Source organism: Oculina patagonica, chromosome 3 (genome assembly GCF_052425735.1).
Source record: "Oculina patagonica isolate OP01 chromosome 3, crgOcupat, whole genome shotgun sequence".
Lineage (NCBI taxonomy): Eukaryota > Metazoa > Cnidaria > Anthozoa > Scleractinia > Oculinidae > Oculina > Oculina patagonica.
Genome location: NC_135760.1, coordinates 21022332 through 21034701, shown reverse-complemented (window position 1 = coordinate 21034701; position 12370 = coordinate 21022332). Strand labels below are relative to the sequence as shown.

Below are 12370 nucleotides of genomic sequence, written 5' to 3'. Positions count from 1 at the left end.
TTTTGGTGTCATGTACATGTGCTCAGCAAATTAAACCATCCATGTGACATAGGCCTCCCGTCAGTAATAGCCCTGCGAGTCCTTAGTTTATTATATTGCATTGCATACGTAGTAATTCTAAATAGAATGAATTATTTTAATCAGAATATTTTCGCAATACGTGTGATGGAGTTTGTACCAAACTGCCATGTCATAGTAGCTGGATGCCAAAGGAAATATCTTTAAGGAAATGACACTAATTAAGTAGTAATACGTATTCCGTTTTGTATTTGTTCCTTGTTTGTTACGCTGAGCAACTTCTCGGAAATTGGTCAAGGTTGGATAATCTTAACACGTACTACACTTTTTAATAATGTCCAAAATTTTGTTCCATTAGTTACAAAACACTGAGCTTCAAACAGTTTTTGAAAATTTGACTCGTTAGCTGGCGAAAGTCTAAAAGTTGACTTTGGAAAAAGAACTTTTAACCAAGTTTATGATGAGTTATAAGACGTACGAAAAAATTCATAAAATTAACAACAATTTCATTGACAACGTGACGTCAAATCCATGACGCACGTACTTCCAAATAAGCGAAATTTCTCACGTGCGATAATAAGGCCAAAGAGTATAAAATACGGCAAAATCGTTTAGTTGGTCATCAGTTGCCGAACGCAGTTCACAGAAGACAAATCCAACCTACAGAAACCAGCGAGTTATACCAAGATACAACATGAGGGCTCTCAGCAAGTTTAACGTCGTCTTGAGAGTTTGCACCAGAAATTATGGATTCACAGCAATTCGACGGGATTATGGCCCTGAAGCCGTAGAAAAACTTCGCGGATCTCTCAAGATTGAGCAAACTTTAGCAAGACGAGGAGCAGAAAGGCTTTGGGAGCTGATTAATCGAGGAGAAGACTCGTACGTGAACGCGCTCGGCGCCATGACAGGTAAAAAAATAGAAGTATTACTAACAATGTTTTCGTAAAATTAATGTAAGAAATATGACGATGAATTTTAAACTTTCTAAATTTTTCTTCTATTTTATCGGCAAGGGTGTTGAAAATGCTGGGTTGCCGGGAGTTTTCTTTTAGTTTTATTTTGATGAGTAACACACGGCCATCCTAGTTTCGGGCTCTTGAAATAACAGCAAAGTTGTTTTAAAAACACGATTTTTGATTCTGTAAACGAAATCACGCTTTTATTTTCCGGTTGTTCTCAGTTTTGTCGTTGCGGTACTTTAGAGGTACATGCAGTTCCGCTGATTATCTTTATAAAAATCAACATTTTATCAAGAAAAACAGTTTAATAAATTTGAAGAAGACAAGAACAGAGAATATGCTCAAAAAAAGAACATGCTCAAAAAGAATTAATCGCTTTTGATAACCAATGATCAGTCTCTTAAAATATCTCTCTTTAATTTGTAGGCGGCCAAGCAGTTCAGATGGCCAAGGCCGGTTTACAATCCATTTACCTGAGTGGCTGGCAAGTAGCAGCAGACAGTAACATGGCTGGACAGACCTACCCTGATCAGAGTTTATATCCTGCTAACTCTGCTGCCAAGCTTGTTGAACGAATCAATAACGCCTTCATCAGAGCGGATCAGATTGCACACATGGAAGGATCTGATCATCACATTGATTTCTTTTTGCCCATTGTTGCTGATTGTGAGGCTGGATTTGGTGGACCACTGAACGCCTTTGAAATTACAAAATCCATGGTAAGATTTAATGCGTTTTATATTCCATCTTGAAATTTAATTTCGCTAATAAGAAATTTGCCTTTCCCTAATGTAGACTAGCTATGTATGAGACATTTTCCCTTAAATCTGTTAAGTTACAAGCCTAATAGTCAAAATACTGGCTAAGAAATGAATAGTTGATTATGCACTTTTTCTCACGCGATTTGGGTGCATTTCTATCAAAGAAACAAATTTCGGATTATCCTTAAATGAATTGGTCACTGTTTTCAATTTTATCGTTTGCAATCTGTCTTAATTTTCCTCAGTTAACCATCTTTTATTTCAGTTAAGTATTACTTGTTTGCTGTTTTCTACCTTAGACGAAAACTATCATAATAATTTTGAGGTTTCCTTCAATTTGAGAGTAGTTTTTGTATATCGGCAGAGACATCTATAAATATCGTTACGAAAGAAAAATAAAATAATAAAAATATAAATCTTTAAGAAATACTGTATGTTATGAGACGCAATTTTGAAGTACCAAGTGATTACAAATACTGGATAAAAGCACTACACATACCAATGAGGTGATGATTTTTCTTTACACAATCCATCTCCCGGGTAATGAAATCGTGTGTAGAAATGTGTCTGTAATCACTCACCTAATCTCCGTTTAATTTTATCATTTAGATCATTGCAGGAGCTGCAGGCGTCCATTTTGAAGACCAACTGGCATCAGAGAAGAAGTGCGGTCACATGGGAGGAAAGGTTCTTCTTCCAACACAACAGTTCATCAAAGTCCTCAACGCTGCTCGTCTGGCTACTGACGTCATGGATGTTCCCACTGTTATCGTTGGACGAACGGATGCTGAGTCAGCAGCCTTGGTGACGTCAGATATTGACCCACGTGACCAACCATTCCTGACCGGTGAAAGAACTCCCGAGGGATTCTATCGTTCAACTGCAGGCTTACAACAAGCCATCGCTCGAGGACTAAGCTACGCTCCGTACTGTGACGTCATATGGTGTGAAACAGGCAAACCTAACTTGGAAGAAGCACACATGTTTGCTGACGGAATCCATTCTGTGTTTCCAGGGAAACCGCTTGCCTACAACTGCTCGCCTTCGTTCAACTGGAAAGCCAACCTCAGCGATAAAGAGATCGCCGTGTTCCAGAAAGAACTCGGTAAAATGGGCTACAGATATCAGTTCATTACCCTAGCTGGATTCCACTCGCTCAATCACGCCATGTTCAAGCTTGCACGTGACTACAGAGATCACGGCATGTCTGCCTACACCAAGGTACAAGAGGACGAGTTTGCGCAGGCGCCGTTCGGCTTCACAGCGCACAAACACCAGAGGGAGGTAGGAACGGGATATTTTGACCAAGTGAGTATGGCGATCAGTGGAGGAACAAGTTCTACTACAGCGTTAGAAGGATCAACTGAACAGGAACAATTCACTGACAACAACTCGGACTCGGAAAAGATTTCCGCTAATCAGTAATTAAGTTGACTTTTGTTGAACGAGAGAAACATTATGAACATTAATTAATATATAAAGTTAAGGTTTGTTAAAACCAATTAAAATTGGCGAATGTACATAAAAAGCAAGAATCAGAAAGAGCGAAGATTTGCTATTTATTTGTGAAATAGATTTTTTTGAAGATTAATAAGTGTGTTTTGAAAGAATTATAATTTAATATCTTTGAAAATCGATTTGAGTTTGCATTTTAAAGAAAACGCAGCTTATCATGTTGATCAGCGTTTTGTAATTAAAATAATTAAAACATGTTTTATATAACTCTGGCGAAAGTGTGTTTTTCTACAACGTCTACATTTTGTATGATATTAGTTTAGTTCATTTTATCAAGCATGCGTCAGTGGCAAATTCGGTCTCACTTCTAGCTCTTTATCTTCAGCAATATGCCAAGAGACCTCAAGGATAAATAAAATTATCAACGAAACGCATTAACAAATAGGACCTGCTTTCCGAACTTGGACCCCACTACAGTCAACTCTCGCCTTGCGGACACCCCGCTATTGCGGACACTCGCTATTACGGACAAACTCCAGATCCCCGGCGAACAAGGTTTGACTGGAAATGACTCCCGCTATTACGGACTCTCGCTAAAGCGGACACTAAAGAGGGTGCTAATGGGGTTAACAGTTAACTGACAATTGGCAAAAAAAAATAGTAGTTAACTGATAATTGGCAAAAAAATTAGTAGTTAACTGACAAATGAAACGTAAACAGTTAAGTGACATTCTATTATCTATACTGAATACGATTGTTGCTGTTAATAAAAACAACAAGGTTTTCTAACACCAAAGCTATTTCGTGGCATTTACCAGCCCCACTGCGTGACCAGGTGATATAAATATAAACTGACATTATAATTATGCGGAAGGTACCAGGGTCGTACCAGGCATATGTTGATCTCCGTGATAGCGTCAAGTGGGGGCGTGGTCAAAGTTATTCTAGGTTTTTATAGAGATGATGACGAAGGATCGACATTCAAACGAAAACAGAGTTTGCGTACTGCTTGACATGGCAAAGGACATAGCTTGTAAACATTTGATCGATTTCATGGAAATCAATCAAACGACAAGCGGAAAAGTTTGGACTCGGTGCATTTGACTAACAGTTGTTGCCTACACAAGGGACTGCCATGGGCACTTACTACTCCTCGTGTTACACACCAGAAGTTAGTAAAGTTTTATCAATGGGGACGCCTGAGACTGCTTAGAACAAATTCCTCTCAAACAAAATTTGATGAGAAAGTCCGACCAAGAGAAAAGCCCTGGGAACGAGGTTGGAAAAAATCAAGCACTTCCAATCACATTTTATCGAGAGAGGTTACCCATAAAGCCTAGTCTGAAGAACTCTCACGAAAGTTAATTTGAAATCAGGAAGTAGGCCATCCAATCAAAGCTTAAATCTTGCCTTTTGTAACGCAATACCAACCAGCAGTACCAAACACACTCCGAACTTGAATCAAATACACATGAAAAATTGGCATTTTATAGAACAACAACCATTGCACAAGAAATATTCAAAGAACCTTCCCTCATATTATACAAAAGAGGTACTAGGTCTTTTAAAGATATACTCGTGAGATCAAAATTATGGAAATGGCTAATACACGTGCGTGAGAGTCGTGCATGCCTGTCTTTTTATTTTTTATCACTGGCGTGCTGAAGTAAAGAAAATTCAGGTTATGACGTAATAATTTTCGCTGTTAGAATAGGAAAGTTAATAGATAATGTAAATTAGTAGTTAACTGACAATTGGCCAAAAAAATAGCAGTTAACTGACAATTGGCCTAAAAATTAGTAGTTAACTGACAATTGGGTACCCCCATTAACACCCTCACTAAACGACGCCCCGAGCGTGTCCGCTATAGCGAGAGTTGACTGTAATTCTCATTATATATTTAAGCCCCACCACCACCCCCCTTCAAGAGCATTTTAAGGCAAATACAAATTATAATCTGTTCACCCATGCCAATTTAGTTTCATTGTTACCTTTTCGTGGATATTTACACGTTTGATTTAACAGAAACAAATATATACAAATATGTCAATCTTATGCGAGCTAGCTCATAGCTACAAATAGGCCCCACCAGCTCTTCTTTGTTTTAATATCTTCTCTTCATGAATCCCCCTTAAAATGTCTCGAAACGAAAAAAGGCTTCTCATACATTGTATAGTCCACTTGATGTAAATTAAGCCCCGGACCTTCAGGCGAGGGGAGGTGGTGATGCCGGTGGAGGAGGGGGGGGGGGGTGGGCGGATTGGTAAAAGATATTTTACGGCCGTGATTGCCAACGAACGCACTTTCTCTCTGGCAGCTAGACATCTGAGATCTGCATCCTTATCCATCATTTTGAAAACGTTAGTTACAGGGGTGAGAAAACAAACACACAGTGAGCAAATTAATGCAACCCAAAGCTGAACATGTCTATGATACGTTCCTACACTCATTCTCACACACAGAGTTAGTACTAACTCTGCCACACATTACCAATTCATCAAATTAAAAAAAAAACTTTTTATTACTTGTCGTGTCAGTTATGCTTCTACCTGCATATGACGTTCTGGCGACCGTACAACATCCTCTGTAACATAATTATTACCCAAGCTTGACGTAAGCAGTTAAAAGCAAACATAAGAAATTATTGCGCCTTTGCTTATGTTTGTGCTTTTCTCCTGTTTAAAAAAATGTCTTTCTTTTACTATCATTTTACGAGTATGTTTGTAATAAATCGTCTGCATTACGGCCGTTTACACAGGCGATTTTTTCGCCCAACTCAATGCAATTTTTGTCGCGCCGAAGTTGCATCAAGTTTCAAACAGGTTCGAAACTATTGCGATATTGCGGCGATTTTATCGCCGCTAGTTTAAACGTGTGTAAACTCGTATGTAAACAGGCCTTAAAATTTATTTTCACTCTTTTAATTATAGTTAAACATGTAGGTTAAATAATTGAACTCGTGTTTTCTCGCTAACGTAACTTATTTTATGTGCAGCTAAAGTTTTCATTATTGTCAGTTCTCTTGACACACTTTATACCAACTCCGAAACAAAAGATGTCTGAAATAAAATTACTGATACATGAATATACTGAGTCAGGGTGGTAATACGCAGTTAATTGTCAAAAAATAATCAGCATTTGCCAGTGTCGAAAATGATATAAATAGCCATCCATATAAAAGCCAAGGCGAAGAGACAAAGCTTTAGGCTGCTTTAACCGCAAGAAACAATGCAAGGCTACAACAGAACAACTTTGGAGCAATCAGGCGTAGTAGAATAACTCAGGAGCTTTAAAAGTGGATTGAATAAACAACCATGCAAACATAAAATCATGCACTGATTATAGATATCGTAGTTTCTTTCGAATTCTCTATTTTCATTTGGAAAGAGTAGTTCGTTAGAATGGATCAGAGCGGTTTTCTTGTCCAAGTATATGGCAAGAAAATCACAAGCTTTTATTTTGTTACGAAGCTCTAAACGAATCGTGCTTCCAATCATCACTTTGATGCTACGATTGACAATAATTAACATGAATTAGCATTTAAATTAGCATCTTCAGTATTAATTCATTCCAATTCGACGTGCGGCTTTACACAGTTCATACAGTTGCTGTAGTTCCTAAATAGTTCCGGTAATATAATTTTTGAAGTTCCTGTAGCTCCCGTAGTTTCTGTAGATCCCATGGTCCATGTAGTTTGCGTATTGTTGACGTAATTAGTGTAAATATAAAAGCATGGCTTGTTGCATGACATCTCAAATCCTCCAATCGTCGTCAGTCAACCTTGCTTCCGTTAAAGAGTTCGTGCGATAAATTTCCTGAGTATTTTTCTTTACAAATTAAATCATTTTTATATTGTTTTTGTATGGAATCTAAAGGTTTATTTTTAAAGTTTTCAATTCACGGTGTTCCCAATCTAAAGAGCCCCAGGGAAAAAATACAAAATTGAACGGGAAGCAGTCTTGACGTCATTTTAACTGGTTTATGTTAATGAGCACAGTTAACTTTAAATAACTGGTATCCGTCAGGAATAACCACTTTCGGCGTTCGGTAAACTGCGACTTTATCGAGCGTCGTTACTCACAGTCAAGATATGCACAGTTTGAAGAAATTCCAGTCCCTTGGCAAGCTTAACGTAGTGTTAAGAGTTTGTACCCGGAGAAATTATGCATTTACGGCTATTCGACGGGATTATGGCCCTGAAGCCGTAGAAAAACTCCGCGGAAGTTTGAAGATTGAGCAAACTTTAGCAAGACGAGGAGCAGAAAGGCTTTGGGAGCTGATAAATCGTGGGGAAGACTCGTACGTGAACGCACTCGGCGCCATGACAGGTATGGGAATCAAAAGTGATATTGGGAAACCGATTTTTTGACAAGGCGTAATAAGGGTGCAAGTAAAACTGCCTGCTTCGTTTTTAAGAACACTTTGCATTTTCAGCTATATTTTCTTCTGCAGCACAAGGCGAAAAATGAATATTATTTGTCCGCTGTCTGCCTGACGCTTAGGGCCGAGGGCCGCGATAAAATGGAGATATTTTATGATAAGTAGCTATAAGTAAATAACTTTTTTGAAAATGTAAATGACAGTCCAAAACTCACATGAAATGCGGAAAAGTATAAAATATAAAGTCGATTCTTTCTTGCTCAAAGTTGTGAAGTTAAACGATGTTTGTTTGGTCAACAATGAACTAAAGTGATGACGTGTCGCATATAAATGACTGAATGCATGTCTCTGCAGTTGTCACATGATGTTACATTATTTATTTACTGACCATAAATTTACGCGTAACAAGAATAAATAATGATAAAATATGCAAGAGTTTGACTATGAGTACATTATTTTTTATATAAGAATATTATTTTTCCGACCCAGGCTGAATTATTTTTATTATTATTTTTCTTATATTGAAGCGTATGATAATATAATATTGCATTTACAAATTGGCACACAATATTATATTGTTTGCAAAATCTCAGCCTCGGGTTTACTCTTAACCCTGCTTCTCATATAATCGCCACGATTGTTTCTATCGCCTCTGTCACTTCAAAAAGCTTTGAGATTATAACACAGACGATCGTTAACGTCTGTGGCGATTGTGGTGATCGTCCGTGTTCTATTCCCTCAGCTCACCTGTTACGGTTTGTGGTTCTATTCTTTATTAGCTTCTCTTTCCCCTTCCTCGCCGTGTAACCTCCAATAACTGAGATGAATGGAGGCCACAAGTTTAACTTATTCACTGAAGGCTGCCATTGTATTGAATCTAGGGCTAAAATGATTGTGTTTTGTAGGTCTTCACACATACCAGGCAATCGGAAAGATCGCTTTAGCCTGCGAGCAGGCTCCGATTCGGGGGAAACGTGAATATATTATTATTGAACTCCTCGAGCGCCGAAGGCGCGATCCGGCGAGTGCCGAAGGCGCGAGTGCGTAAGTTTGGTCGCGGGCTTGCTTCGCTCGCCGACTCGCGCCTCGATATTTTTACAGAAAACAAATTCTTCTATAAAATAGAGTGTAGTTAAAATGACCACAACTGTTTTTTTTTTAAAAAATCAAACAACAAACACACAAGTAAAACATATATGTTTTTTAGATGTCAAAAATGTTGAGTATCAGTGAAGTCAGTAAATTTGTTCTACAGGCGGTCAAGCAGTCCAGATGGCCAGGGCCGGTTTACAATCCATTTACCTGAGTGGCTGGCAAGTGGCAGCAGACAGTAACATCGCTGGACAGACCTACCCTGATCAGAGTTTATATCCTGCTAACTCCGCTGCCAAGCTTGTTGAACGAATCAACAACGCCTTCATCAGAGCGGATCAGATTGCACACATGGAAGGATCTGATCAACACATTGATTTCTTTTTGCCCATTGTTGCTGATTGTGAGGCTGGATTTGGTGGACCACTGAACGCCTTTGAAATTACGAAATCCATGGTAAATAATTATGTGATTATAAATACTAACAAATTAAATGTACATGCCACGATTTAGCCGGTTAGGATTAAGATCGAAATGTTTCGACTGTATTGTATGATTGTCGTTAGTAGGTCTTTGCCCATACCAGGCGATCGGGACGATCATATGAGAACCCCCGATCACTTAGATCGCCGGCGATCATCTCAGTATTTGCAAACGATTGATGCAGTCGCAACGATCGGGGCGATCATACAATATGAGAAGCAGCCTTTAATGACTGGTTCCTTTGGAAACCGGTTAATTTTGTTTCCCTAATAATAATAATAATATTAATAATTATTATAATAATAATAATAATTTAATACTTATTCGGCGCAAATTAGCATGTGAATATGATCAAATGCGCCTAATCCCTTCGGAATCTCTATGTTTCCCTCGGCTCTGCCTCGAGAAACCGCCTTGGGAACATTGAGATTCTCGAGAAACAAAATAACTGTTTCCCGAGGGATAAGTCATTACTGTTTCACATATCTTCGGGTCGGGGATTTTTTTTCTTCAAACAAACTAAATCAAAGGATGAGGCGAAAGAGTTACGAAGACTGAGATAAAAGTCTCATCTTCACAAACTTTTGTCTGACTCTTGTTCACATTCTACAGATTTCTGCTGGTGCTGCAGGCGTCCATTTTGAAGACCAACTGGCATCAGAGAAGAAGTGCGGTCACATGGGAGGAAAGGTTCTTCTTCCAACACAACAGTTCATCAAGGTCCTCAACGCTGCTCGTCTGGCTACTGACGTCATGGATGTTCCCACTGTTATCATTGGACGAACAGATGCTGAGTCAGCAGCCATGGTGACGTCAGATATTGACCCACGTGATCAACCATTCTTGACCGGTCAAAGAACTCCCGAGGGGTTCTATTGTTCAACTGCAGGCTTACAACAAGCCATCGCTCGAGGACTAAGCTACGCTCCATACTGTGACGTCATATGGTGTGAGACAGGCAAACCTAACTTGGAAGAAGCACACATGTTTGCTGACGGAATCCATTCTGTGTTTCCAGGGAAACCTCTTGCCTACAACTGCTCGCCTTCATTCAACTGGAAAGCCAACCTCAGCGATAAAGAAATCGCCGTGTTTCAGAAAGAACTCGGTAAAATGGGCTACAGATATCAATTCATCACCTTGGCTGGATTCCACTCGCTCAATCACGCCATGTTCAAGCTTGCACGTGACTACAGAGATCACGGCATGTCTGCCTACACCAAGGTACAAGAAGACGAGTTTGCGCAGGCGCCATTCGGATTCACAGCGCACAAACACCAGAGAGAGGTAGGGACGGGATATTTTGACCAAGTGAGTATGGCGATCAGTGGAGGAACAAGTTCGACTACAGCGTTAGAAGGATCAACTGAACAGGAACAATTCACTGACAACTCGGACTCGGACCCAGGAAAAATTGCTACAGGTTGATGACTTGAAAACAAAGAAACATTTCATTCATAAGCTTATAAGACCTTATAGTTGTTTCGTTGCTGGTCAGGACGTGCATGCATTCCTGTGAAATGAATATAGTATAAATATAGTTTAAATTCTTGATTTTCAATTGTAACATAATTCGTTTAGTTGTATTCTGAGCTGATATTTAACTGAATAAAAATGATTGATTTAATTTTTTTTTGCTTTATTTTCCTCTCGTCACACTTGAAAGATTGCGTGACTTCAAACACGTCACAATTAGCTTGATTTGCAATTTGAAATCATTAACTTATTTTTCACAATTTCGAAAACCAGCGTTTTTAAGCCATATTTCTAATGAAGCTGTTTTTCCGGCTGCAGTGTGACATCTGATCATGAAGATGAACACATATACCGGTACGTATTCCTACAAGAGGGTCTGAATGGGGTTAATTGACTAACGACAAAGGGCGAAAAATATTACCGACTACCGACAAAACGAGGAAAAAATTACCGATTAGCGACAAATAAATTCTAACCGACAACCGACATGGTCGGATGTTATGCGGACATTTGTATTCAGAAAGAACAGCATTTTGAATTTATGTCTAGCTTAGGAAATGTCTAGTTCAGAAGTAACCACACCAATTCAAAATTTAGTCAATTATAAAGTTTCCTGTCACCTTTTCGAGCAGCAGCGGAGGCTCATTTGTAGAACAGTGGTTTAAGTGCAACCAAATAATGAATTATTACAAATTTTCATATAGTCTAGAGTTTAAAGTCTTAAAACTGCGTAAATTAAATAACAAAAATTAATAATTACCTTGCACTTTTAATCATTAACTTAGATTTACCAACAACCGACAAAAGTCGAAAATTTTAACCGACAACCGACAAAGTAAGGATTTTTTAACCGACTACCGACATGTGGACCCCCCATTCAGACCCTCCTACAAAACCCCATGCCCGTCCCCCCCACTTTAATATGTTCTTTACATTTGGGGAAAACAAAAACTAAAGTGATTCCTTTTGCAAATAAATGTTTGGCTACTGTCGAAAAACTGCTAAGCGAATTTCACGCAGAGGTTCAGCTTCAAAGCTTTGTGAGGTACGTTAAGTGTTACGGAAGTTTAGGACAACCGAACAGGGACGTGCTAGATCTCGAAACTCGTAAATCCGAACACGAGGTGGATTTAAAAAATAAGTAATGTTGAGTTTGGATTGTTGTAATTGCTCATGTCGAGTCAAACTTTGGATGAAGGTTTCGGGCTTACCATAACCTGCGATCAGGCCTTCTTTTTTTGCGGCGGTAGTTCAGTTAATGTTGCCCTTTGTTTTCCAACCAATTAGAAAAAAGTCCAGATACTGGACTTTTTGTAATTTGTAATTTATTTACCCACGTGACACGAAAGAGCTCAGGAGCTCGTAAAGACGTGTACGTGCATCCAAGATCGAATTGGAATTTGGAGTGTTGGTTTTTGTGGAGGGAGGAAAACCGGAGAAACCGGAGAAAAACCCTCGGAGCAGGAACGAGAACCAACAACAAACTCAACCCACATATGGCATTGGGCCGTAATCGAACCCGGGCCACATTGGTGGGAGGCGAGCGCTCTCACCACTGCGCCATCCCTGCTCCCACAGACGACTCGATAAGAAATTGAATCAGGCGTTCATTTTTTCGTTGACCCTTCCGCCGCGAGAAAATTAAATAACGCCTGATCGCAGGTTATGCTTATTAGAAGTCTCTACGATTGCATTTTAATACTTCAAACAACGTTTAGGGAGCAGGCCAGGGATGGCCCAGTG

General features: G+C 39.2%; 2 protein-coding genes across 2 annotated transcripts; both read left to right on the top strand.

Moving 5' to 3' along the window:
• Nucleotides 1–435: 435 nt before the first annotated feature.
• LOC144647050 (isocitrate lyase-like) lies at nt 436–3452 on the top strand. The gene is made up of 3 exons (XM_078506792.1): nt 436–929; nt 1407–1699; nt 2351–3452. The coding sequence occupies exons 1-3, from the start codon at nt 713–715 to the stop codon at nt 3164–3166; spliced, it is 1326 nt and encodes a 441-aa protein (XP_078362918.1). The 5' UTR covers nt 436–712; the 3' UTR covers nt 3167–3452.
• Nucleotides 3453–6814: 3362 nt separating this feature from the next.
• Nucleotides 6815–10778, top strand: LOC144647049 (isocitrate lyase-like). The gene is made up of 3 exons (XM_078506791.1): nt 6815–7524; nt 8832–9124; nt 9764–10778. The coding sequence occupies exons 1-3, from the start codon at nt 7287–7289 to the stop codon at nt 10577–10579; spliced, it is 1347 nt and encodes a 448-aa protein (XP_078362917.1). The 5' UTR covers nt 6815–7286; the 3' UTR covers nt 10580–10778.
• The last annotated feature ends 1592 nt before the right edge of the window (nt 10779–12370 follow it).

Coding starts and splice junctions, on each gene's coding strand:
- LOC144647050 (XM_078506792.1), top strand. CDS start 713: ATGAGGGCTCTCAGCAAGTTTAACGTCGTCTTGAGAGTTTGCACCAGA. Junction 930..1,406: donor CGCGCTCGGCGCCATGACAG/GTAAAAAAATAG, acceptor TTTAATTTGTAG/GCGGCCAAGCAGTTCAGATG. Junction 1,700..2,350: donor TTGAAATTACAAAATCCATG/GTAAGATTTAAT, acceptor TTTATCATTTAG/ATCATTGCAGGAGCTGCAGG.
- LOC144647049 (XM_078506791.1), top strand. CDS start 7,287: ATGCACAGTTTGAAGAAATTCCAGTCCCTTGGCAAGCTTAACGTAGTG. Junction 7,525..8,831: donor CGCACTCGGCGCCATGACAG/GTATGGGAATCA, acceptor TTTGTTCTACAG/GCGGTCAAGCAGTCCAGATG. Junction 9,125..9,763: donor TTGAAATTACGAAATCCATG/GTAAATAATTAT, acceptor CACATTCTACAG/ATTTCTGCTGGTGCTGCAGG.